At 45.3% G+C, this 27,954-nt stretch overlaps 1 protein-coding gene across 4 annotated transcripts in view; it reads left to right on the top strand.

Moving 5' to 3' along the window:
• The window catches only part of LOC125543813 (protein translocase subunit SECA1, chloroplastic), a 40,089-nt gene extending 13,184 nt beyond the window's left edge, over nt 1-26,905 (top strand). The window contains exons 6-19 of one of the 4 annotated variants that reach the window (XR_007298801.1): nt 5,063-5,176; nt 5,483-5,596; nt 5,714-5,881; nt 6,630-6,805; nt 6,928-6,994; nt 7,251-7,397; nt 11,076-11,171; nt 11,264-11,332; nt 12,770-12,871; nt 14,757-15,008; nt 15,258-15,325; nt 15,412-15,555; nt 16,829-17,068; nt 26,610-26,905. Coding sequence is in view for 3 of the 4 variants with exons in the window: in XM_048707289.1 (XP_048563246.1) it covers nt 5,063-5,176; nt 5,483-5,596; nt 5,714-5,881; nt 6,630-6,805; nt 6,928-6,994; nt 7,251-7,397; nt 11,076-11,171; nt 11,264-11,332; nt 12,770-12,871; nt 14,757-15,008; nt 15,258-15,325; nt 15,412-15,529; nt 16,829-17,068; nt 26,610-26,720 (1,842 nt within the window). In the remaining variant the exon portion in view is untranslated. The remainder of the gene's footprint in view (nt 1-5,062; nt 5,177-5,482; nt 5,597-5,713; nt 5,882-6,629; nt 6,806-6,927; nt 6,995-7,250; nt 7,398-11,075; nt 11,172-11,263; nt 11,333-12,769; nt 12,872-14,756; nt 15,009-15,257; nt 15,326-15,411; nt 15,556-16,828; nt 17,069-26,609) is intronic. The other 3 variants (XM_048707289.1, XM_048707291.1, XM_048707292.1) reach the window with 3 other exon arrangements.
• The last annotated feature ends 1,049 nt before the right edge of the window (nt 26,906-27,954 follow it).

Raw genomic sequence — 27,954 nt, forward strand, 5'->3', positions numbered from 1 at the left:
GAAGCGGTCCTTGCGAAGGTGTAGCCACACTCGATCACCAATGTTGAAGACCATAGGTTGCTTGTTGAAGTTGAGCTTGGTCGCAAGGCGTTGAACTTGGCGCTCGATGGTGTTTCTTGTATCTTCATGCATCTTCTTGAAGAAGTTTGCTCGGGCACTCGCGTCCAAGTTTGTGCGCTCTTGAAGAGGTAGAGGTAAAATGTTCAATGAGGACAATGAGTTGAAGCCATAGACGACCTCGAAGGGGGACTTGCCGGTAGTCGAATGTCTTGCTCGGTTGTAGGCGTACTCGGCGATGGGTAGACACTCCTCCCACTCCTTGATGTTCTTCTTGATGAGTACTCGAAGTAGAGCGGAGAGTGTGCGGTTTGTCACCTCCGTTTGGCCGTCGGTTTGAGGATGGTATGCCGTGGAAAAGAGTAGCTTGATTCCGAGATTGGCGGTCTTTCAAAAATAGCTAAGGAACTTGACGTCACGGTCCGAGACGATAGTCTTTGGCACTCCATGAAGACGCAAGATTTCCCTACAAAACAAATTTGCAATATGTGAAGCATCGTCTATCTTATTGCAAGGAATGAAATGAGCCATTTTGGAGAAACGGTCCACGACAACAAAAACGGAATCCTTGTCATTTCGAGTTCTAGGTAAACCAAGCACAAAGTCCATGCTAATATCTTCTCATGGTTGATATGGAATTGGAAGTGGCATATAGAGGCCATGAGATTAGGCTTTAGACTTAGCTTTGCGACATGTAGAACAACGGTTGGTGAAGCGATTGACGTCGTGATGCATCTTGGACCAAAAGTAGTTCTTGGAGAGCGTAGCAAATGTCTTGTCGCGACCAAAGTGTCCCATTAAGCCTCCTCCATGAGATTCCTGCAAAAGCAACAAACGAAGCGAGGAATCGGGAATGCAAAGTTTGTTAGCTCTCATAAGGTATCCATCTTTGATGTAATATCGATCCCAAGAAGTATGCATCAAACACTTGGCATAAGGAAAGGCAAAAGTTGTATCATGCTCATATAAGTCGTTGATATGATCGAAGCCAATTACATCTAATTCAAGTTGCGTGACAAGCATGCAAATGCGGGAAAGCGCATCCGCTACGATGTTTTCTTTACCCTTGATGTATTTGATGACATAGGGAAAAGACTCAATGAATTCACTCCATTTAGTATGACGCTTGTTCAACTTAGTTTGACCTTGAGATACTTGAGGGTCTCATGATCGGTATGAATGATAAACTCATGGGGACGAAGGTAATGTTTCCATTCATGTAAAACGCGGACTAAAGCATATAGCTCTTTGTCATAGATGGGATAGTTGAGTTGCGCTCCGGAAAGTTTCTCACTAAAGTAAACTATGGGGCGCTTCTCTTGCGTCAACACACCCCCTATGCCATTACCGCTAGCATCGCAATGAATCTCAAAAGGCTTGTCGAAGTTGGGTAAAGCAAGCACGGGAGCATGAGTAAGCAAATTCTTAAACTCATTGAAAGCAACATTTTGAGATGGTCCCCAAACAAAAGGCGCGTTCTTCTTGCTCAAAGCATGTACTCAAGATCCTCGGGTACATAGAACGATACAAGATCCAAAGTCAACAACAGACGATACAAGAGGTAACCGGTTCTTCTCCGTGAGGTCTTGAATCCACGGGGGGATCTTCCCTTAGAAAGGGGGCTTGAATCCAAAGGGATCTTCTCCGAAGAGGCCGCGGTCTCTCACGAGGAGTAGATCCGATGTGGATGAGCGAAGCTCTATCTCTAAGTATGAGCTAAACCAACGCTAAACCTAGCTAGGATGAAAGGGGGGTCTATTTATAGTCTAAGTGCAAAAGGGGGACGAAGTGAAGGGGTACATGGGCCTCGGGCCCGAGTGGCTGCGCGCAGGCAGGGCCGGAAGTTCCGGGCTAGGCCGGAAGTTCCGGGCGCCGGACGTTCCGGGGAGGGTCCGGCCTAACCAGAGAGATGGCGCGGTGGAGCTGTGCTGGCATCCGGGGGCCGGAAGTTCAGGGCGCCGGAAGGTCCGGGGCGGGGTCCGGGCTAACCCGAGAGTTGGCACGCCTGGGCTGGTCGGAGTCGTCGGAGGCCGGAAGCTCCGGGTTGGCCGGAAGGTCCGGGGGTCGGAGGTTCCGGGCTCTGGCCGAAAGTTCCGGGCTGTCCAGAGAGTTCGCCTGTCTCTTCTTCTTCTCCGTCTTCTCGTCCATCTTCCTCTTCTTCTTGTCCTTACTCCTTAGCTTCTCCATTATACCTGAGTATGCACAAAGTATCCATATGAGGTAGTAGCCATGCTTCATGCGCATCGAAGTGGAATTGTAAGAGGAGAGATGTCACCTCGGTTTCAAAGGCTCTTGCACGTGATCGAGTCATGGGTCTAGTAGGCACTTGATGAGACGATGGTAGGTCCATGGGGATGACCTTGGGATGCTCCGCATCAACGTGGATAGCTAACTTCCACGCACCCCTGTCCGTGGCTAGTTTTGAACACGCATCAATAGCATCCCATAAAATAAATTATGCATGGGTGTTTGACTCTGGAGCATCACAACATGTTTCTGGAGACTTTAATGAGTTTGCATCCCATATTCCGCAGTCCCACACACATTAGAAAACTATTTACACGGCAGTGGCACAACCTAGCCCATCACAACAGTTGGGACAGTCAGCTGCACTTTTCCGTCAACTTAGTATCCTTGAGTGCTTTGATTGACCAAATTGATTGTCGAATAATTATGGACAAGGTTGTGTGCTCGATCCAGGAGAGATCAATGGGCAAGAGTCTTGGGACTGCAGCGAGGCGTAGGGGGCTGTGGTACATGGACCGTAGCAAGACAGACCGGGAGGGAATGCACATGCTAGCTGCAGTTGCTGATGATAAGGAGACTAGAGCCTTAATCCATCACTGTAGTATGGGACATCTGTCTTTTGACAAAATGTATCAAGTATTTGTTGATGTAATGAGTGGTGTGGACAAGAGCAAGCTGAACTGTGATGCGTGTGAGTTTGCTAAACATACCAGAAGCTCATATGTGAGTAAGGAGATCATGAGCATATCTTCTTCTGTGTTAATCCATTATGATGTATGGACATGTCTAGTGTTATCTACCAGTGGTATGCAGTACTCTGTTACATTCATTGATTCCCGAGACATAAAGATGAGGTGTTCCGGTGTTCAAAAACTTTTTATGCACTTGTTCAGACTCAATTTAATGTGACAATTCAAGCACTCAAATCAGACAATGGCACTGAGTATGTTAACAAGGCCATTGGTGCCTTCATTTCTGACAAGGGCATCCTGCATCAAACATCTTGTGTGGACACACCTCAAAATCGAGTGTCTGAAAGGAAAAATCGCTACCTACTGGAGATGGCCCGGGCATTGATGTTCATCATGGATGTGCCCAAGTTCCTTTGGAGTGAAGTTGTCATGATGGCCACCTTCTTGATCAATTGCATGCACCTAGGTGACAGGTACGAAATCACCGTGTGAGTTGGTTTTCACAGAAATAAATTTCCAGTTCCTCCCAAGGTGTTTGGTTGCACTTGTTTTGATCGTGATCATAGGCCATCAGTCAATAAATTGGATCCTCCGGCAGTCAAGTGCATCTTTATTGGGTATTCTTCAGGACAAAGAGGGTACAAATGTTGGAGTCCATCTGAGAGAACATTTGTGAGCATGGATGTTACATTTCGTGAATCGGAACCTTTCTAGGGTGAAAAAAACTGATCTCGGTGTCATGTTTGAAGGCCTTGACCCATCTCAGGTTGGTGAAATTGGTCAAGAGGGGGAGAGTAATAGCACATTAGCTCATGTGACTCCTTTGACACAAGCATTGACCTACACCGGTGATGTGCAGGTTTGTGCACCGACTCAAATTGATAGCGTGCCTAGAGGTGTGCCGAGGTGGACAACAGAGCAAGAGGAGCACCTAAAGGTCTATTCACGGAAGCGAGGTGATGATGTTGTATCAGCTCCGATTGGTAGTGTGCCGAGGTGGACAAGATGATGTTGCATCTGCTCCGATTGGTAGTGTGCTGAGGTGGACAAGATGATGTTGCATCTGCTCCGATTGGTAGTGTGCCGAGCTGGACAACAGAGCAAGAGGAGCACCTGAAGGTGTATTCAAGGAAGCATGGTAATAGTGTTGCACATCAGGGGGAGCAACTAGACCAGCCACTGAAGGAACAACAGGGTAGTACGGATCTGATTTCCATCTCTCATGGGTATCAGGCTGAAGGGTGGTAGCTACAAAAGGTCCTTCTTTTGCTCCGTTTATCTCTCCATAAGTTGTCGTACAAAGAAAATAGCTTCCATGGTCGACCTCCCAGGCATGAAACCAAACTGATTCTTGGTCACACTTGTCATTTTTCTTAAGCGGTGCTCAATGACTTCTGCTAGCTTAATTGTTGTCTCATCAGCTTAATTCCATGGCAACTAGTACAACTTTGAACATCCCCCTTGTTCTTGAAGATTGGTACTAATATACTCTGCCTCCATTCTTCGGTCATCTTGTTTGATCGAAAAATGAGGTTGAAAAGCTTAGTTAGCCATACTATCGCTATGTCTTCAAGGCTTCTCCACACCTCAATGGTATACAATTAGAGGCCGTCGCCTTGCCTTCTTTCATCCTTTCTAAAGCCTCCCTGACTTCAATCTCCTGGATTTGTTGCACAAAACATCTGTTCATATCATCAAAGGAGTCGTCCAGCTCAATGGTAGATCTCTCATTCTCCCCATTGAACAGCTTGTCGAAGTATTCTCGCTATCTATGCTTGATCTCCTCATCCTTCACTACGGCTTACAAATATTCATCCACGCAATGTCTGAAGATAAATGAGAGGGCAAAAGACACAAGCCTCAAGTGATGACTGACTTATGATTATTATTATATCAGGTTATTTTGATGGTTTGGCAAATCTCTTTATTTTGAAACAATTAGTGTATCTCAAAGATAGGGGCAAAATCTAGTGCAATTGTAAAATGTAAGCCATGGGTGATGATCTAAACATAAAGAGTTTGTAGATTAGTTTCTTTGTTTAAGGTATATTGTTTTATTTTGGCAGGGCAGAAGATGGAGTGATGGACTCCACCAAGCAATTGAGGCAAAAGAAGGTGTGCAGATACAGAATGAAACCATAACCCTCGCATCTATAAGTTACCAGAACTTCTTTCTTCAGGCAAGTGACGATCCTTTCGTTCTAATCCTTAAATGTTATTGACCTCTGCGAAATGGTAAGTGCCAATAAGCCAATAATCATTGACTGGCTATATCATCTTCAACGCTAATTGAGCTTTAACAGCCGCTAACCATTGTTGAGCATTCATCTAAAAAGCCCATTGTTGAGCATTTCCGTTGATAGTGGTAAATTGTAAATGTGATGAAGAATGTATGGCTCACTGTGCTAGATTGATCACTCTCTTCCGTTTACTTTTGGAGATGTTCACTGGGTTATTTGGCAGGAAACTGATACGTTTTATGACAGTTTCCGAAACTCTGTGGCATGACTGGAACTGCAGCTACAGAAAGACAGGAGTTCGAGAGCATATACAAACTAAAAGTTACAGTTGTTCCAACGAATAAGCCTATGATAAGGAAGGTGATTGCCATCCTGTTTCATTGTGCACATTTAATTTGTAGTAATTGTAGGTCTCTCGATTCAATTTTCCAAGTCCCCCCTTTCTGAGAATATTCGACTATGCTTCTTCCTTTGCAGGACGATTCAGATGTTGTTTTCAGAGCAACAAGTGGAAAATGGCGTGCTGCTGTTGTGGAGATATCAAGAATGAATAAAGCTTGCCGTCCTGTGCTTGTTGGTACAACTAGTGTTGAGCAAAGTGAAACTTTGTCTGAACAACTACGTGAAGCAGGGATTCCTCACGAGGTATGCTTGTTAGCTTCACAAACGGTACCTAGTCCTGCCTTCCCTGTTTAGCACAACATCGTCACTGTCACGTTAATGGAAACTGCATAATAGTACAAAATAAAGTTTTTGGCTTTCTGCCTTCTCGCACTCCACATAGTTAACTAGTTCTTTTTTCTTTCAAAATTTAGTTTGTTAGCAACTTTCTGTTAAATAGACTTTGTAAGTTTATTTAGGATCAGGTCCGGAATGATGATGTACGTGATAGAGTTGTGGTAGCACCGATTGAAGAGAAGCTTGTCCAACATCGTCTGAGATGGTTTGGGCATAAACAACGGAGGCCCCCAGAAGCGCCAGTGCGCAGCGGACAGATAAAGCGTGCTTATAGTGTCAAGAGAGGTCGGGGTAGACCAAACTTGACATGGGAGGAGTCCGTTAAGAGAGATCTGAACGATTGGAATATCAGCAAGGAACTAGCTATGGACAGGGGTGCATGGAAGTTAGCTAGCCACATGCCAGAACCATGACTTGGTTTTCGAGATCTTATGGGTTTCAACTCTAGCCTACCCCAACTTGTTTGGGACTAAAAGCTAAAAGACTTTGTTGTTGTTGTTGTTGTTGTTGTTGTTGTTGTTGTTGTTGTACAGACTTTGTAAGTTTATTAAATGTACTCCAGTTTACGTCTCCTCACCCTCTAGTTTGCGCCTGTTATATTTCCCAAGATCTCTAAAGCAATCTGAAGTTTTTTATTTTCAACTTTCTTTTGAAGGTCCTTAATGCTAAACCAGAGAATGTGGAGAGGGAGGCAGAGATTGTAGCTCAGAGTGGACGCCTTGGTGCAGTGACAATTGCCACCAATATGGCAGGACGTGGCACTGATATTATCCTTGGAGGCAATGCGGAATTCATGGCCAGGCTGAAGTTGCGTGAGATGCTTATGCCAAGGTATTTAAGATCCTTGTCAGCAGAATTCCCAAATAGTATCAGAGACACCGCATCTGATTATTTCCCTCTACAGGTGCTCAACATTGCTTATATCTTCTTTTGATTCTGAAATCATGTTGCAGAATTGTCAATCCAGTTGATGGTGTCATTGTGTCCAAAAAGCAGCTTCCACCAAGAAAGACATGGAAGGTAAATAATGAACTATATGTTCAGTAGTTATTTTAATATGCATATGATGACTAGTTATGCAGAGGCCGAGAGTGATCTTAGCAATTGTATCATCTTGATGTAATGATCTGAGTTCAATAAAAGCTTCCTTATCAAAAAAAAGTAATGACTAGTGGCCTTCAAGATTCTGTGAATTATTCTTTAGATTGTTGCGTTATGATTTAATATGTGATGAAGTTCAGTTCCCAATGGCTTATTGCACTATCCCCTCTTCCAGACAAATGAAAGCTTGTTCCCTTGTGAACTTTCAGAAGATACACTATCATGTATCAAAGATGCAGTTGAAGTGGCTGTCAAAGAATGGGGAGAAAAGTCATTACCTGAGCTAGAAGCTGAAGAGCGTCTCTCCTACTCATGTGAGAAGGTAGGCCTTTTGAAGTTATCACAAATTTTTGTATGCTCTTTTAAGAGATATTTGGGTTACTTAAGTATCTATCACCAAATGATTATTCCACATGTATTTTTAGTTGAAATCTGAAGTATAAGTGTTAAAATAGGTGTCGAATATTGTGGTACAAGTTGTGGTACAGTTGGACTTATAATTAGCGGAGCGTTAGGTGTTTGAGCCGAACATGTGTAACCTGGGCATATTATATAAGGGGACTGCGGGGTAGCCAAATAGACTAGACATAAGCTGCTAGGCAAGACAGATATCATGAGAGGGACGGTCTGGCTCCCGTGGCAGGGGTGGCCGGACTGGCCATGCGTGGTGGTCAGAGCGCTGTCTGACGGCCTCAGCTGGCTTATCATCGACTGTATCATGTGATTTTGTACATGGGGAGGAGCGCCCATAGTCATCCTTGGGGATGTATCCATGTTGGTGAATCTCGTTAACAAATCTCGGTGTCGTGCTTGTGTGATTGCTTGTCCTTGACGGATCAATGTGCGCCTCGAATTTTTCTAACAAGTGGTATCAGATCAAGGTTTCAAGGAGGTCATTGTCTTGATCTAGAAGATGAAGAGTAGTCGGGATCGGCAGCCACAAGTCGCTGGATCAAGTTATCAGATTGATCATGATGGTAAGTTTCGGATCCGAGTCAGAGAGTTCTCTTGTAGGGGCTGGCGAGTTGGCCTAGGGGGCTGGCCGAGCCAGGCCAGGAGCAACGGCCCATGCTGGCACGAGCTGGTCTATGAAGGGGCTGCATGCAAAGGGGTTGAGACCCAGGCGCTGGATGTTCAGCCTGGAGTTGTGCGTGGATATCGTGAGGATTTGTTTCAAAAATAGACATCGGCACAAGGACTAAGAGTCAGGCCGTGATGCCATCAAGAAAGAAATCGGCATACGTGTGGTGAATAAGGAGTTTGGCTAGCTAGCTTTGTTGATGTCCTTTTTTTTGTTCACGTGGGAAGGCTACAAGGGACTTTGCTTTAGTTTTCATCATGGCGATGGCGTGGGGTTGATTCAAGACGGTGTAGACATGAGAGCTTGAAGTCGACGGGCGGGGGTGGCATGTACAACCACCATGGAGTCATGTTGAAGGTGGAGCTGGGGTCTAATGGGACACTAAACTCGATGCTGACAGAGGTTACGGCGTAAGTCAAAATTATTTCAGCAGGAAAAGCGAGGGGCATGTTGTTCGGGCTGGGATCCAGTGGTTCGAAGGATACATGAGACTTGGCATCGGTCGGTGATGACCGGTTGTTCTCTGCAGTGAGGATTGAGGTGGTGTGGGTTCGCGACCTAGTATATTCGTCAGGGACAACAAAGGCTTGGACGGTGATAGCGGCGAGGCGTGCGGTAAGCATGGGACACAATGATAGATCATATCACTGGTGGTCAGACTTGTGGTTCGACGAAGTGTAGAGAGGATGGTGAAGCAGTCTTGGCGAGTACCAGGTTTGAGTTGGTGACTAGAGCTATCAAGTATGACGTGTCAGATGGATGAATGTTGACCATGGAGAATATGCAAAAGTGGCGGAAAGTTTGAATGTCAAAACCTTGGAGAGTACATGGCCGTATATTATGTGGTGTTCAGTGCACATGACAAAGTGCGGATGACAAATGCAAAAAGAGGCGGGGTACTATAGCTACGGGACATATAGACTGTTAAGAAAAAAGGATGAGACAAATGCGAATTTGACTCGAGAATCGAGATGACTAAAGGGCAACCAAGAATTCCTTTAAGTTCAAACATGCAGTCAACAATAGCGATAATGGTGAGCTCGGAAGTTCTTATATGTGGCATCTAATATACGAGTTGTTCACTTTCACACAGATCAAGAGGCTCCCAGGGTGACGATACAATGGTGTTGTTGATATGGTGACTTTATGGTCGGTGTGTGATAGAGTTGACGGATACTCTGGGAGATTGGTAACACAAAACAAGAGTGCAGAAACATAACTTTTGCGGGAGCATTGACTATAATGGAGAAAAAGATGGAACTATAGTTGCAGGTGGAGTCATGTGAAGTCAAGGGTGTAGCAGCGAAACTCATGATTAATGGTTCAAGTCCAAGGCACACGAAGATTTGCACATGGTGGCTTCAAGATAGTGAGGTCATATTCGCCAAGGTGGAGTGTTAAAATATGTGTCAAATATTTTTTTCTGAGAAAACGCAAAAGACCTTTGCGTTTCTTTTCATTGGAAAGGCAGGAAGTCAGTTACAGTCGTCCTAGGACGAACAATCGAAGATCGGGTACAACGCTCAGTGCACATCACATGAAGGTGGTAGGACTACTCTAAGGCCTGCTGCTTCGGCCTTTGCCCAGGAACAGGCTTCCTCCTTGATCCGGTCGACTAGCGTGCCTAGGGAGGGCATCGTGTTATCGAAGACACACCGGTTCCTATGCTTCCAGACCAACCACGGTACGAGTAGTGCAACAGATTGTAGGGCCTTGCATTGTCTTGCGGTGTGCTGTCCTTGGCGTGCTGCCACCAGTCCGTGAGGGTGGGCTCCTGGTTGGGAATCGGTGCCGGCATGCGTAGCCAGGCCAGGGTCACCTTAAGGCTAGATGCTCCACCAAACAGGGCAAGGATTTCCTTGGCAGCAGTCACGTCGGTCTCCGTGGCATGGCAAAAGTGCTTGACATTATCAACGTATAGAGATATAGCCGGTATCGGCCTCCGTGATGCAGCGGCTGGAGGATGCCTGTTTCATGGGCACGCCGTATCAGCTGACTGAGAGTGTCGACCGTGAGCATGAACAGCTGCGGGGACAAGGAGTCACCCTGCCGCAGCCCTACCTTATGCCATATCGGTGGGCCTGGCACACCGTTCATTAGGACCCGGGTGCTCGCCGAGGACAGGAGGATGGCGAACCAGATACACAATCACAGTAGTTCTCCCTTTACTACCCTAGCTGATCAGATGGAACGTAAGGTAGCAAGCACAGGAGCTGGGCAACCCAACTGTTGACCAAAGACATGATTTGGAGCCGATGCATATAATGCCGAGCTCGGGACGCCGAATTGTGCTGTAAATCTATTCGGACTTTTGTTTGGCAACACATCTGTTGCCTTATAGAGCCCCTGGCAATTTTATGCCGAGGTATGTACGTGAGACCACTTAACAGGCGGAATAAAAAACGATACCGAATAAGAATTTTGGTTCACTGAAATCTGATTGATATGTCAAAACGTAATCTTATAGAAGGTACCATAATCACCAAGGCCATTTTACATGTTGGGGGTCTAGGGCTAAGGGAAAAGCTCTATACAGGTTCTTGAGCGAAGTTGTGGTCTGCAAAACGCTTTGCACCTTCCTGCCGCACGTCTGCGCCACTTTCGCCCGAATAAGAAAGATTCCTTTAAAGGAATGGTCTTCGTCCATGTATATGGAACCGGGCTCGGAAAGAGTCCTAGTGGGTCCGAAGGATGAGTAGGTTTTGATTCGCCTGCGGTGGCGTTGTGTTTTGTGTGTGGTTTGTTCGGTTGTTACCTTGATACTTTGTGCTTGGTGGTTGCTTTATTTATAAAGCGGGGCGAAAGCCTTTTTAGGTATAGCACCATCAGAAACTGCTATTCTGATCTCTGGATATTCTGTTAAGACCCCTCTCCACAGGCATAGGAATCCAGACTCACCTATGTATTTTTACATGTCAGGGACCGACACGTGATGAAGTAATTGCAACTCTGAGAACCGCATTCATGAAGATAGCAGATGAATTTAAGATTTACACAGAGGAAGAAAAGAAGAAGGTTTGCACATAGAAAGGATATTTTATTTGTTTATCTTTGCTATTGAAGACCATAGTGATGAACTGATTATGGCATCATCGTCATTTATTCAGGTCATTGCGACAGGTGGGCTTCATGTAGTAGGAACTGAACGACATGAGTCCCGCAGAATTGACAATCAGGCATTCCCTCAGTTTCAGAATAGATGCCTTTTCAGCCTCTCCAGCTTTTTTCAAAATACTTGTCATTCTACACTCCCAATGCAGTTTTAGTTATTTATTCCTATTTTACCTTCATCAGTGCCATGAAAAAATATATCTAGATACTCATATGCCAGCTTGCACTTCCCTATTTTTCTAGTTCCCCTGCCTGCTGTGACTGTTTGAACTATTCCAAAAAATTTAATGCACTTGCATGGAACATCCATTTCTACTTTAGCCATAAAAAATCTCGTACTCCAAAACTGTCAGAACTTTACTGCCTTCGGAGGATAAAGAGATGGGGCAACATTGACATTTTACTCAAACCCTTAATTCTTGAGCCCAACTCTAAAAGAACATCCATTCTGAAATGGAGGGAGTACTGTTCAAGGTATTTTCATTAGTATGCAAAAGTTGGCCTCCTGCAGAATGAATATATAGAGAAGTCGGCTTCCCGCAAAGAAAAGCTGAAAATTGACCTTGTAGCCTTACGCAAATCAGAAATGGAGGGAGTACCCATTCAAGCTATTGTCATCAATACGCAAAAATTGGTTTCCCGCAAAAAAATGCATGCCGAAAATCGGCCATATAGTCTTACAAAAATCAGATGAGATGGAGTACTATGATCTTTTGAGGCCTGTCATGATTTTGGAGTCTTCACAATCATGATAATTTTTAGGGAATGGATGGAGTTATATGATTTTTGGCTTCTCGTCATGATTTTGGAGTCTCCATCTGTGCCAAGTTTTGGGTGCAACAAATGTTGGAGTCTCCATCTGTGCACAGATTGCAATATTATCTTGTCATGTGCAAATGGAGCAATCTAGTGTTTCTTGGGATTACTCTTTTATTTCAAAGATGTGAAGCATCATAACATATGCTTCACAAGATGTTGAGTTTCAGAAAAAAACGTAATCAAAGATTTTTGACAAGTAATGCGCATTATCCTATATCAACATGAATTGTCCTTATTAGGGATATTTTTTCAGAATGAATAGTATTAAAACTATTGGTAATTGAGCAAGTAGCAGGCCAGCTATTTTCTTGCTTGAATATACAATCCATACATTAGAGGATTGGGGAGGAAGTAATAATTGTAATAACGAGTTAATTAAGATAATTCAATACTCTTTAGGCCATCAAATGGGTGATTAGATGGTCGACATGGGATGACAGGCTTGACTCTAGTATGAACCATTAGATTTAGCTAGTAGAACAGAAAAAAAAATCATTTGGGGTCACAATGGGGTTAACTTCGCAAAGAACAGATCTACCTATTATATGTTGAAAACACCGAAACATTTACCAACTTCCCAACAGGGGTATGATCCCTTCAGACTTGGTTGTGTATCATACCACCATTGTATCTTTTTATAGATCCATCATTACCTTTGATTGGTTTGCTTTTATCTGGTGTAGCTTCGTGGCCGAAGTGGCAGGCAAGGGGATCCTGGGAGCTCTCGCTTCTTTCTTAGTCTTGAGGATAACATCTTCCGAATCTTCGGAGGTGACCGGATACAGGTCTATTTTATTTCCTTCCTTTATTTTATATTATTCCCTTAGGGTAACGTGGCAGCAATATCAAAGGCTGCACAAAGTACATTGTTGCATTCAAAGCCCTGTCATTTAGCATTTCCCATCTTTTCTGTTGTACTGTACAACTTTACTTGACTCCACTTAAAGCTTCTGATTAATAGAATATTTGGTCAACTTGAAGTTTCGATTATTCGATAATCTGTATATTCCTCATTCATGAAGGTGGTGTGCAACGAATTCGAATCCGTTCGCTGCTAAACAAAGCACCTCATGCCTTCATAATGTAGTTCACCTACCTCTCGCAACTACTAAGTGTCATAAAAAGTTCAGATTAGACCATCAGAATATTATGGAAGATATGGGTCCATGTGCAGTTCAAAGCAATCGCTTCTGCTTGCAATAAGATGCCCTTAGCCAAAAAAATGAAAACCTTGCACAATTCTTCTGCTACACACATCTAAGCTTTTAGTCCGAAGTTCCAAACCTGTTTTAAATAGTACCCGCAGCAGTAATAAATTCGATGTTTTACTACCAGTTACAAGCTTTATGTGGGGGCAGTATCCAAACTAGAACTTGCAAGCAAAGAATTGCTCAATCAATACCATCTACTTTAGGCATGTCTTTTTATAATTTGTTAAATCTTAAAGTCCAGTCCTTCCTACAGATTAGTGAATTAGGAGGGGAGAGGTTCTGTGTTGTAGGGTGAAACCCTAGGGAAGATCTTTTCACACTTGGAGGGGGGAAAAGGATGAACACACAAGAACACAAGGGGGAAAATCACTCAAACATACCCAAATCGCACATCCACTAGAGTAGCATACATGAGATCCACAAGCATACAAGAACAATTCAAGGAAAATAGCACTAGGGTAGAGTTCTTCCCACTCCAAGGAGATGAGGTCTTGATGTTGATCTTCTCCAAGAGGAGGCCTTGATAATCCACAAGGATTCTTCCCAAAGAGGGGTCTTGATCTCCAAGAGGAGGGGATACAAGGAGCAAAGCTCTCTAGTGTATCATATACTTTGCTAACCCTAGAAATGAGCTAGATATGGAGTACTTCTAGGCTAGGGACGAATTGGGGGGAAAACGGGGTTACAAGGGTCATTTCTCCCTAAGTGCGCGCAGGCACAGCCGGACATGTCCGGGCACCCAGGGTAAAGAGGCCGGGTACTCGGGGTCATTAGCGAGGAGGTGGCCGGGCACCCGGGGGTGAGGTCCGGTCACCCGGGGTAGCGCCCAGGGAGGGGGGCCGGGCACCCGGGTGTGTGAAGGCTCGGGCACCCGGGGTAGTCAGGGGGCCGCGCCCCACGGGGCCAGCCGGTGCGGGCACCCGGGGGTGGATGGTGCGGGCACCCGGGGGTGGAGGGTGCAGGCACCCGGGGTGTCCAGAGAGCCTCCGGTGCTTCGTGTCTTGGAGCTCTTCCTTCTCCTTCTTCTTGAGGCTCTTGCCTCTTCATGAACTTCTCCTCGATACCTAGTCATGCACAAAATTTCCGTTTGAGGTAGAAGCCATTTCTCATATGAAATCAAAGGGAGCTCGAAGAGAAAAGAGGCAACCTCGGTTTCGATTTCACGTGCATGGGCTCTCGTCATTGGTCCATTTGGTGTTCGAGGTGATGATGTCCATGGGGATGACCGTAGGATGCTCCGCATCATTCTGTTTGTCTAGGAACAGAAAAGACAGGGCATTCTTTCAATGTGCATCCCAAATATGAAATGTTTATACTGCAAGAGTTTATCTGGTACACTTTGAGTCTCAGACCACACCATTCAGCACATGTGGCTTTTACAGACTACTGTTTCAGCATTCCATGAGAGTTAAAAATAGTGTACATTCAAATTGAAAACATTGCGAACTGTGTCATGTAGGGTCTGATGCAAGCTTTCAGAGTTGAAGATCTTCCTATTGAATCAAAGATGCTAACAAGGGCCCTAGATGAAGCTCAACGGAAAGTTGAGAACTACTTTTTTGATACCAGGAAGCAGCTATTCGAGTATGATGAGGTATTAAATAGCCAGCGGGATAGGGTATATGCAGAAAGAAGACGTGCCCTAGCATCTGGTAGCCTGGAGTCACTTATTGTGGAGTATGCTGAATTAACAATGGACGACATATTAGAGGTTAGTTAGTAGGTACCACCATTTTCATAACAGATTTATTTTGGTAATTTCTCCTAATTATTTAAAGCCAAAGTTTACAACTGCAATTGAAAGTTAGCAACTAGGTACCCTGAAATGATGCTAGTTTTCAATGCTTGTAACACTAGCCTCCTAGGAGGACTGTACTCTCCCCATCTTTTCAATGCAATGAAGCGCAAACCCTTTGCGTTTTCTCGAAAAAATGATGCTAGTTTTTCATCCTATTTGAAGGCAAACATAGGTCCTGGTACCCCAAGGGAAAGTTGGGATCTTGGCAAGCTGATAGCTAAAGTTCAACAGTGAGTTTTCTGATATTATGTATATTTCAGGCGATCTACTAAGTGATTTATGATCTCCTTCATAATGTTTCTATTTTTTTTTCTAGGTATTGTTACCTTTTAAATGACTTGACACCCGAACTGTTGGAGAGTAAATGCTCAAGCTACGAGGATTTACAAGAGTACCTTCGAACCCGAGGGCGTGAAGCATACTTCCAAAAAGCTGTTAGTTGCTCTTTCTGGTCTCATGGGTAGAGTTTTCTTGCATGATACACACTGAAAATTATAAAATAGTTAGATTAATGCAACAGATGTTTAACCATTGAAAACAAGAATGGAAATTTCACCTTGCAAATACATATGAATATATTTTACTACTCCCTCCGTTCCATAATGTAGTGCATATAGATTTTTTGAAAAGTCAAACATCACAAACTTTGAACCAATTTATAGAGAAAAACATTTACATCTTGAGTGTCAAACCTATATCATTAGATTCATCATAAGATGTAGTTTTTTTTTTTGAGAAAACGCAAATGGCTTTTGCGTTTCATTGCATTGGAAAGAAAGAGAATGTACATCTTCCTAGGAGGCAGGGTTACACAGCCGCCAAGAGATCAGTGGACATCCCAGGATGATGGCAAAACGACCCTGAGCCCTCGAGCCCCGGCCTTTGCCCAACATCGGGCTTCGTCCTTAATCCTGTCGACAAGCTCATTGAGCGATGGGCTCATATGGTCAAAAACACACGCGTTCCTATGCTTCCAGATCATGCACGGCACCAAAAGCGCTGCAGATTTCAGCGCCTTGCGGAGCGCTGGCGGTGTGCATTCCCTCGCGCGCAGCCACCAGTCCAGGAGCGAGTCGCCGTGCTCGGGCGCCGGCGCCGGTAAGCGCAGCCAAGAAAGGACCTCATGCCATGTTTGCCTAGTGAAAGGGCACGTGAGCATCAAGTTCCCGATCGTCTCCGGTTCCTGGTCTCACAGAAGGCACCGCAGGTGGTGCTGCAGGCCACGGCGTGCGAGCCGCTCCGCGGTCCAGCAGCGATCTTGACATGCCAGCCAATGGAAGAATTTCACTTTTGGTGGCGCCCAGCTCCTCCATATGAGCTTCCAGGAGTGGCATACCGTCGCTCCCTGGAAGGTGGCCCGGTAGCAAGACTGAGCGGAGGGAGTATTATAATGTGGTTTCATATTTTATATAATTGATATTATATATATAAATAGTTTTCTCTATAAACTCAGTCAAAGTCTACAAAGTTTGACTCTTCAAAAAATCTATACGCACTACGTTATGGAACGGAGGGAGTATCATAATATGGCCAACCCAATCTCAGCAGAAAAATTAAGCAATAGCTTTCTCAGTTCAGACTTAGATTCAGAGATCAAAGGTGCTTTCTTCAAATGACACATGATAAAACAATATCTTCAAAGTAGTTTTGGCCTCATTATATCAGGAAGTTTGGCAAAAACAAGCTGTAATTCCACATTTGCATGTTTCCTAACTTATCTGTTTATATGGCAGGAAATTGTGGAGAAGCAAGCTCCAGGCTTGATGAAGGAAGCCGAGCGATTCCTAATCCTAAGCAATATTGATAAGCTCTGGAAAGAACACTTGCAAGCTTTAAAGTTTGTGCAACAAGCTGTTGGGTTAAGGGGCTATGCTCAACGAGACCCCCTTATCGAATATAAACTTGAGGGATATAATCTTTTCTTGGATATGATGGCTCAAATCCGGAGAAATGTTATTTATTCTGTATATCAGGTTTGTCCACCCCTAATGTCTAACTCATCCTTCCTTTATTTCCCTTATTAAAGGGATATGGATACTACATTATTTTATCATTTTTGTTACCTTTTAGTATTTTTTTCCTGAATACGCACGGCTGTGCGTATCATATGATATAGAAGAAATGGGAAAGACCCCGTGATATGTTACAAGATGCGCCTACACGCAGGCAACGCCCAGTCCACTCCACCTACATCGAAGACAATGGAGTGGATTACTCGCCACATGCCCACCGCGAAACCGCCGCTAGGAAGCCATCTAACTCCCGACCTACAAGCCCTGCAAGATGCCAAACCTTGCTCTCGGATGCAATGCGCCTAAGTACAGACCTAATGCTCGGTGTCGCCCCATCGAAGACGATCGCGTTCCGATGCTTCCAGAGTTCCCAAAGGCATAGAAGGTGAATAGCCCGCTCCGCCTTGCCGAGGCGACCATGAGCCCCAGCCCTCAAACACCAATCCTGAAGCGAGACCTCCACTGTTGGAGCACCATCCGTATGGCCCATAGCCGCACACACCCTGTCCCAAATTTCTCTTGCAAAGACACAGGTGACCAGCAAGTGATCAATCCTCTCGTCGTGCTGATCGCAGAACGGGCATCTGTTTTGATGGGGTAGGCCTCTACACGCTAACCTGTCAGACGTACAACATCTGTTCTTGAGTGCCAGCCACGCGAAGAACCTGCAGCATAGCGGTGCGCGCGATTTCCAAGTGAAGTCCGTGGTGGGTGCCACCTCCAGGGCCGCAAATTTCGCCGTGTATGCGGATTTGGCCGAGAACGTACCGTCTCCTGTCCAAGACCATCTCCATTGATCCTCCTGTAGTGGTTGTAGCTGAACCATCGCGACTCAGGCCAAACCTCCAGGAACTGCGCCAGCTCCATCACAGTGAGTCGCGTCCCCACATCACTAGCCCACGCATTATCAGTTAGGGCCTCCACCATCGTGCGTGAGGCTCTGACCTCGGACGCACCTTCGCATAAAGCAGCGGTGCGAGTTCCTCGATCCGGGAACCATCCAACCAACTATCCTCCCAGAAGAGTACCTTGCGACCATTGCCAATGATAGCCCTCGTTGCTGCTCCGAATAATGACCTAGAGTCCTCCGGTACCGAGAAGTTGAATCCCGCCCAAGGTATGGAAGCATCGGTCTTTTGAAGCAGTAGCCACTTCGCCTGCAAGGCGACATTCATCCACCGCATGTTCATAATGCCTAGTCCGCCAGCCCACTTGGGCCGGCAAACACTCTCCCAAGCAACCGAGCAAGATCCCCCTCCGGCCTCTGCCGTGCCCGCCCATAGGAACTCTCGGCAGATCTTTCCCAAGGCAGCTAATGTCTTCGGTGGTAAACTCATGGCGAGCATCGTATGGATTGGAATGGTGGAGAGTACGGACTGAATAAGCAGAAGCCTGCTGCTACGTGTGAGCGATGCAGCCTTCCACCGGGGCAGGCGCGCAGCCAACCTGAACAACCATGTACTGAAATTGGGCCGCCGTTTGCTTCCTGATCGTGAGGGGTAACCCAAGGTATTTGCAAGGGAAAACTGTGGTGGAACAGCCCAGCGTGTCCTGCACCAATCCCATCTCCTGAGAGCAATCGTATAGACACCGCCGCACTCTTTGCCATGTTGATTCTTAGCCCGGATGCATGCCCAAATAGCTCCAAAATGGAAGTAGAGGCTCTAAGATCCAATTCCTTCGGCTTCAAGAAAACGACGACATCATTCGCAAACATAGATAGCCGATGTTTAAGCCCCGATCTTGCCAGCGGTGTGAGGATGCCCGCTGCTGTAGCGCGCTCAAATAGACGCTGCAGAAGCTCCATGCATAGAATGAAAAGCATCGGGGATATGGGTCTCCCTGACGCAGTCCCTGGCAGTTGAATATTGTTTCCCCAGGAACCCCATTCACCGCAATCTTCGTTGATGATGTCACCAAAAGTCCACAGATCTAGTTAATCCACCTTGTGCAGAAGCCCATTTGCTTCATCACCTCGATCAAGAACGGCCATTGCACCGAATCGAATGCTTTGGAGATGTCCAACTTGAGTAGTAATGCCGGGTCTCTGAGTGCGTGTAATCTCCTAGCGGTGCACTGGACTAGCATGAAATTGTCATGCAATGACCGCCCGCGCACAAGCGCGCTCTGGTGGTTGCCCACGAGGTGCGGTAGTTCATCAGCCAATCTACAAGCCAGCACCGTGTCGAATAGTTTGATCGCACCATGAATGAGGCTCACGTGTCTGAAATCTTTGATGTCAATTGCTCCCGGCTTCTTCGGCAATAGTGTGACTGTCGCTTTGTTAATGGCCGGGAGTCCCCTCATGTCTCCACGGAAGAATAAATCAAAGGCTCTCATAATACCCACCTTGATAATCTGCCAACAGGAGGCGAAGAATCGCCCCGTGAAGCCGTCCGGCCCCGGTGCCTTGTCCAAAGGCATGCTCTTAATCACCTTCTCCACTTCTTCTTGAGACAACGGGCTCTCCAGGAATAATCTAAGAGTGTTCAGATTGCAAACTGATTAACTCTTTGTTGCTTCAATAATCTCACAAGTCCACTGTGCAGCATTATGCAATTCGGAATGAAAAGTTAGTTTATCAATAGTGGCATTGTGAGACTAACTACATCTCTACTGTGATATCCTGCTAGTAGTAGGTGTGAAGAAAATATGCAACTTATATTTCCATGAGGCCAAAAACCCAATATATACACACGTGAAGGTGTGGGTTATGCAGAATGCTCCTTATATAACGGCTATGCATGACTGTATAAACTACTCTAACACAGCCCCACAAACTCATGGTAGATCAACAACACTGCTGGATGCGTGTGAGTGACACCGCACACGTCAAGCTGGTCGGCACCTAGAGGTGCACCTCGCCGCGGATGCCATCCCTTTGGCTGAAAACAAACTGATTCACAAACAAACACATGTTGAGAGGAATCCAAGGACATAGGATGATGCATACATTTCTCAATCTGCAAGTGATAGTCAAATTGAGGTGTTTTTCGCAATGTACCTCACAAAAGTAAATAAGTCGTACGCAATTTGTATGACAGTGGGATATCACCTCAAGTTACCAAATGGACATGGGCATTGATTTACCTAGGTTCTGGCCCCTGCTATGCGAGCGACAAGCCTACTCCTGCTTGTATGTGAAGGATTACAATGGTGGTGTACAAGATGTGCTTGGCGAGTTGGAAGTCAACTTTTCGATGTCTAGATCGGATCTACTGATTGTGCTAATTGGCTGGAACTAGTGTTTCCTGAGATCTTGGCAGTTGAAGATCTCCTCATCGGGTGGACGCCTATTTGTAGTAGTCTTTGTTAATTGCCTCTCACTCGACGTCTTGGTTTCCTTTGATTCGTCGCGGACTCCTCCGTTTATGGTAGTCGTGTGGCTTCCTTCAAGGAGACCAGGGGTGGTATGATTGTGTAAGTCGGCGGCACCACCTCCACCTGACACATAGGACCCGGTCCCTGCAGATTTGGCCCAGCCAGCGGAGTGCACCCCTCCTGCGTGAAACTTAGTATCGCCCTGGTAGTGTGTACAGCAAGAGTGGGGGCGTCAATGGTGGAGCCTCCTGCTCCGCCCAGTTGTCGCCATCCACACGCTCGCTCTAGAGCCGACTAGGAGCCAAGGCCGCCGCAAACGACCCAAATCGAATACTCGTACTCGGAGAAGCAAAGGAGATCGTCTTATTAACCACAGGCGTTGCCGGCAACCCAGAACGTGGAGTAGTCCCCGAAGCCCCGCACTTATCATTACCTCCAGACCGTTCACCTTCAGCACCTTTCTCATTTGGTGCACATTTGTTCAGACCGATGCCCAGCTCCATCCTTAGGATCATCAATATCATCATCCAAGTGCTCCTCAGCTAGAAAAGGACGACCTTCAATGTCAAGCGTGACTCATACCCTTTACTCTTATAGTACCACTCTACATATTGTGGAACATCGCCAATACTGACTACATCTACCAAAAGTCTAGCAACCCCATGCATGTCCACCTTTTCAGTTTTACCTATCATCGAACCAATGCTCCAAACCTTCATAAAATCATTAAGAGGCTTGGAAGGAGCCCCATAGAACCACACCCATATCTCATGCAGAGGGATTCCATTTGGCTCATGACTAGACCACTCCTCGAACTGCAGCGAATAAAGGACTGTCAGGCACTTTGAAAATACCAAACACCGTCAGCCTTGTCAAATTTTCCTTCTTTGGGAAGTCCACCTTAAACACATTCTCTTCTAACAAAATAGGTGTCCATCGAATATCTCCCGGTACAAGTCTCCGAAGCTGCCGCACCACCTGATCATCCGACAACGAACCTCCAGAGACACACACTATCCTTGTCCTTGCATTTTTCTCAAGTTGGAGCATGGAGATTCGAAAAACATAAGCCTATTATTGCAGACACCATAGATCGTAACCACAGGTTTTGGCATAGTCAGAAGCGGACAATCATCAGATTCATGCCCAGGCTTCAAACAATTATCACAAAGCTCGGCCGTGCAATGGACCACAAAGTGTCCCACAAAACCACACCTAAAGCAATAATTCTTCTCTTTTCTCGAAGTATTTTTACTTGCTAACTCTGTGGGTAGTGGCGAGCGCTTCGCCCGTTGGTGTAAGTGTCGTGGTTGCCCCTCATGCCATGATGCCTATTTGTAGTGGTCTTGGTTAGTTGCCGCTTGCCTGCCGTCTTGGTCTCCTTCAATCAGTCGCGGACTCCTCCGTTTATGGCAGTAGTGTGGCTTCTTTTAGGGAAACTAGCTAGGGTGGTACGGTTGTGGAAGTCGGTGGATCCAACATGGGCCCCTTGCGCCTCTTCATATGGGTAAATACGGCCCAAATACGATGGACGCAGCAAGAGAACATGGCGAAATTCACCCCCCTCGACTATCACCGTTTGCTTCAATTGCAGCAGTCGGGTCATCTGGCCGTTGAACTCACCTTGCTGGAATTCCATGATCACCGCCACCATGAATGTGTCCTGAGAGATGAGACGCTATTTCCACTTGTACACTTGGAACCAGAGAGCGGCATGACCATCCAGGTAGAGTGTGGCTATGCTGACCCGGAAGTGCGTTGGGACTATGTACATGTCATGGCCATCGCGTTGAAGCGGGGTGAGAATCTCATCCAGCTTCTGCTACCGCATCCATCCTCTCAAAACAAAATTCGTATATGCCGATAGTTTGCTTGACCTGGAAGGCGCGGCTGGGCCTCCTTCTCTGGATCGGTTCCAACCTAGCGGGGGATCCTCACCAAAGTGATACAACACCCTTCACAGTGGAATTTTACGATCCAGTCTTGAGGATTTGAGCTCGAGTGCAGCAATCTGTATGTTGTCTGTGATACCAAATTTTGATGTCCCACTAGTAGTAGGGATGATCACAAGAGAGAATCGGGGTAAATTTTTCGAAAAGGGGCGCTTTATTACTTAAAAGATTTAAGCATTACACCCGGCCTCTGCATAGCTAAGATGCACACAGCTAAACAATGTCCTCTCATTCAAATAAAAAAATATATGAAGGTGAAATACAAGGAAAACATGCAGTATCCGTATAATGCCTAAAGCGGAGGGGGACCAATCCTAAGATCATGCTGCCACCCATGTTGGGTAAAAGTATCCCTCGCCGTAGCCTCCAATCGTGTACACACCTCCATAAACAGTTCTCAATTCTCCACACGTTGTAGAGAGGACTATAAACGAAGTTTCGGTACATCTGTAGATAACCTGCATAAGAGATGTACTTTTGTCGTTAAAAACCTTATCATTTCTACACAGCCAAAGCGACCAAATAACGGCAAGCACTCCCACCCTGAGAAGGGTTCTAAACCTGTGATCAATCCCATGTAGCCAGTTGCCAAATACATTAGCAATACTAAGGAGGATACAAGCCAGAAGCTATTTGGATGACTGACCATATAGAACAAGCCAATTTGCATTGGAAGAATAAATGTTTTATTGTCTCGTCATGGTGACAGAAGACACATTGCAGACTTCCATGCCAATTCCTCTTAATAAGGTTATCTTTAGTAAGAATGACTCCACAACGAAGATACCATGCGAAGATTTTATTCTTAAGCGGTATCTTCATCTTCCAGATCTTCTTGTTATTATCAACTGGCACATCAGATTGTATTAACCTCTATACGTAGACTCCACTGAGAACTGTCCATTCCCATGTAGGTTCCATCAGAATACATCGGACCCATGTGACAATTGCACCGTGGACAACCGCTGAAGCAGGATTTTCCACGATTGTAGTCTGGGTCCAAATAAATCCCTTCTGAATGTCACATTTGGCGGAAATGATTCCATTACCATGGCGTTAGTATCACCCTTGTGACGCACAATATTGTATAGAGCTGGATATTGTTCCCGGAGAGTGGCATTTCCTAGCCACTTATCCTCCCAAAATCTAATTTCCGAGCCATCCTTAATCGAGAAAGATCCATGGCAGAAGAAATATTTCTTCATAGCCATTAGACCCGCCCAAAAGTGAGAATCCCCAAGCTTCCAGTATACTTGGGATACCGCCTTGGAGCCCACATATTTCTGTCTAAGGAGGGTTTGCCATACACCATCGTCCATCAGTAATTTAAACAACCATTTACCGAGTAGGGACCTATTCTTAACCTCAAGGTCATGAATGCCCAACCAGCCTTGGTCTTTGGGACGGCAAACCACACTCCATTTAGCCAGTCGATATTTCTTTTTCTCGCTATCTCCTTGCCAAAAGAATTTTGATCGGAAATAATCCGATCTATGTAAAACTCCTTTCAGCAACTGGAAGAAGATCATATATAGTACCATATTACTCCCTCCGTCCCAAAAATAAGTGTCTTGAGTTTGGTACAAATTTGTACTAGAGCTAGTACAAAGTTGAGACACTTATTTTGGGACGGAGGGAGTATTTAGTACTGGATTTATTAGGACCAATCTTCCTCCTAGAGACAGCAACTTACCTTTCCAACTGCCAAGTCTTTTTGTAGCCTCTCCTCGACGTGTTTCCATTCAGCATTTGTGAGTCTCCGATAATGTATCGGTATCCCCAAATATGTGATCGGAAACTGGCCCAACCCGCATCCGAACAGGTCGGCGTACAGGTGAGCCTCGTCTTGGGCCTCGCCAAAGCAAAACAATTCACTTTTATGAAAATTGATCTTAAGACCTAAGAGTTGCTTGAATGCTGGTAAAATTAATTTCAGATTTCTCGCTTTCTTGAGGTCATGATCCATGAAGAGAATCGTATCGTCGGCATACTGCAGTATGGAGAGGCCACCATCAACTAGATGATTCACTACCCCATCAATTTGTCCATCAGCCTTAGCACGCTCAATCATGACTGCTAGCACATCCGCCGCTATGTTGAATAGCATGGGTGATAGCGAGTCACCTTGTCGCAATCCCTTCTTCGTTTGAAAATAGTGGCCAAGGTCATCATTGACCTGAATGGCAACACCGCCTCCTGAAACAAAGCTATGGATCATTGCGCGCCACTCTGCAGAAAATCCTTTCATTCTGAGAGTCTGTTGAAGAAAGGGCCATCTGATTTCGTCATAAGCTTTTTCAAAGTCTATTTTAAGTATGACCCCATTTAACATTTTCCTATGTAATTCATGAACAGTTTCATGAAGGATAACAACTCCGTCTAGGATGTGTCTACCTTGCATAAAAGCTATCTGTGAAGGACGAACCACATGTCCAGCAACCGGATTCAGCCTAATAGTTGCAACCTTCGTGAATATTTTAAAACTAACATTAAGGAGGAAAATAGGTCATATTGTTGTATCCTTTCAGCCTCATTAACCTTACGTAATAAAATAATCTCACCGAAGTTTAAGCAAAACAAATCTAGTTGGCCGGCATGTAGACAGCTAAACAAGAGGAGGAGATCCGGTTTGATGACTTCCTAGAAGTTCTGATAGAACTCTGCGGGAAAACCATCCGGACCCGGGACTTTGTTGTGCTCCATTAGGAAAACCGCCTTTCTAACTTCCTCCTCGGAGTATGGTGCTGTTAGAAGGTTGTTTTCCTCATCAGAGACCTGAGGGATGTCATCTGTTCGGGACTCATCCATCGAGAAGTTTCCTTCCTCTGGGGCTCCGAACAAATTTTTATAATAATTAGTGATATAAGATTTAAGTTGCTCATGCCCTTCAATTGTGCCCTCATCTTGTTGAAGTGAATGAATAAGTTTCTTCCGGTTGAAATGAATGAATACATTTCTTCCGGTGTCTATTGGCGACGCCATGGAAATATCTAGTATTCGAATCACCTTTCAGGATAAATTGAGAGTTAGAGCGTTGGTACCATTTGAGTTCCTCTTCACGCAGCATGCTAGCTATCGGTGCATTCAATTGACTCTTGATCTCAATTTCATGCTCAGATAATGGCCTAACCTCTGCCAAAGCTTCTAATTCATCAATGATAGATGAAAGACGAAGCTTCTCCTTTTTGAGGACACCCACCGTATGCCTAGCCCAACCACCAAGGAATTTACGTAATGCATGCATTTTGTTATTTCATTTGTGTATTGGGGTATGCCCGGCCACCGGTTTCTCCCATACCTCCTTGACCATGTCATGGAAGCCATCCCGAAGCAACCAACCAAGTTCGAACTTAGAAACGGTGCTAGTATCGATGGCCGATTCTTTCCCAGACTAACACCCACATTATTCAACTTAGAAACGGTGCTAGTATTGGAAAAAGCTAAAAAAGGATTTGGGTGGCGACGTAATACCTTGGTTGTCGAGGTTCTGCGTTGCTTTACGCCGCATAGCCTTGGCCAAGGAGTCCTCATCTGTGACCAAAGTACCATCGTCGGCAACCGTATGCCGACTACTCCGGAGTGTAGGTGTCACCCTCCTCGATGGTTGAGGCGCCAGCTCTACTGCTGGTGGAGGGGAAGAATCGGGGTAAATTGGCGGCATGAGGGTAGGAATTGGAGAAGGGGGTGAAATGTTCAGGGAAAGAGAGATGGGAAGTTCGGAGGTCTCATTTCAACGACATGTTTTACAGAGATTGGCACTTGGCCTTTTAACGCGACACACTCATGCTTAGAAGTGGACCTCACTTGTCCATACACCCGGTTCACTGAACTCAACATCTTGCGGGTTAGTCCAGCTCCTTCTCTCTCTGGACATGGGTCCTCCATCGTCGTGTGCCGGACCCCTTCATCATCCTAAACTGGCATCTCCGAGTGTACGCCTCGCCACTGTCATTGCTGCGGTTACCGGTGGTGCAGGCGTGACATCTGCGAGAATTAAGGTTGTAGGCTTGTAAACTGATGGATTTGTTGCACTGTCAATAATTTTGCGTCCCTTGCCTTTGACTCTGGTCCATGCTCTTCTCCTTTGTTCTTTGTAGAAGCAATGCTCCTATCTCATTCAGCTTTCACATGTCTGTATTTGGTCTGCCTAGCACTTGTACCATCATTTGTGGCTGCTGAATGTGCTTTAGCCCAGTTCTCTAGTGACCTTATCCTTTGTTTTGGAACAGTTCAAACCAGTGATGAAGAAGCAAGAGGAGGAAAGTTCTGAAACGAAAGATCCAAAAATGAATCTGCAGAAGGGTGCCAAGAAATTTGGTGCAGCCCAAGCTGCATCTTGAGTTTGATGTGATTTCTTTTTGTAGCTACGGTTTTTGCTGATTTTGAGAATCCAGGTGTATATGTTCTCTTACAGTTTACGATGGCTGACAGTGTGGGAGGACAGAAGTACAAATGATGCGGTGGCGTTTTGTATAATGTAATTACTTAAATCTTGATAAGTTTTTCCAGGACGTGCTTCAGCTCATCTGCTGCTACGTTTTCGCTTTGCTGCCGCTTATAGCTTCGTTTGGTCTTTCTTGTGACTGCAACATCAATTCTCCAAACCATAGACAGATAGCAACACAATCACGAAATCACAGCGCAGTGACACAATATGTCACAAATTAACAGTCCATCACATGAATAACGCAGGTGGTTTCTCTAAACAAAAAAAAACATTTTATTAGGACTCTGGACAACATCATGATCAGTTCTCTCAGCGTCCTCCTCACTGTTAAATATTTGTCATTAATAATCCGTAGTGTCACAACTGTGACAGTTCAAGATATTTAAGTGTGATATAAGTAACCACTGCTTGAAAAAAAATACATGTAATGTATGCTATTTCTGTAGATAATAACTACTCTCTCCCGTTTATAAAAATAAATCTTTTTAGAGATTCCAATATAGACTAAATACAGAGCAGAATGAGTAAATCTACACTCTAAAATACGTCTATATACATCCATATATAGTTTATATTAAAATCTTTAAAAAAAACTTATATTTAAGAATGGAGGGAGTAGATAACAACACCGATCAAGATGTAGATGTTTTTTTTAAATGTGATGCTACTATAGGGTGAGATGCGTAATATGCAAAATGTAAAGATCTATAGGACAAAAGTACATCGGAAAAGAAACTCAATTTGTGCTGGAAATGCATTGCTATGACTTTCTGTTGTACCGGATATCATGTATGTATTATTGAATTGGCTCTTACAGTATACGGCAATCAGGTGGTGGTGGTGCGGCCGACGCTCTCATGTAGGGCTGTACCCCGTGTGGAGGCGGAGGGTGGTGGCCGGGGTGAAAACCTCGTCTGGCTCGGGCAAGACTGATGGCAGTGGCGTCCATGTGTTGTTCCCTTCTTGAAGGCTCTATCGCGGTGGCCCTGCGTCTTTCGTGTTACTCCGAGTGAAAACTCAATTTCTTGGATCAGGCAGTGGCGGCTCTTTGGTGTCGTTTCTTTCCTGGAAGCACCACTTTGGAGTCCCTGATTCATCGAGTTGCGGCTTCGTCTCGTCGTGGTGGC

Source organism: Triticum urartu, chromosome 3, assembly GCF_003073215.2.
Source record: "Triticum urartu cultivar G1812 chromosome 3, Tu2.1, whole genome shotgun sequence".
NCBI classification, from domain to species: Eukaryota; Viridiplantae; Streptophyta; class Magnoliopsida; order Poales; family Poaceae; genus Triticum; species Triticum urartu.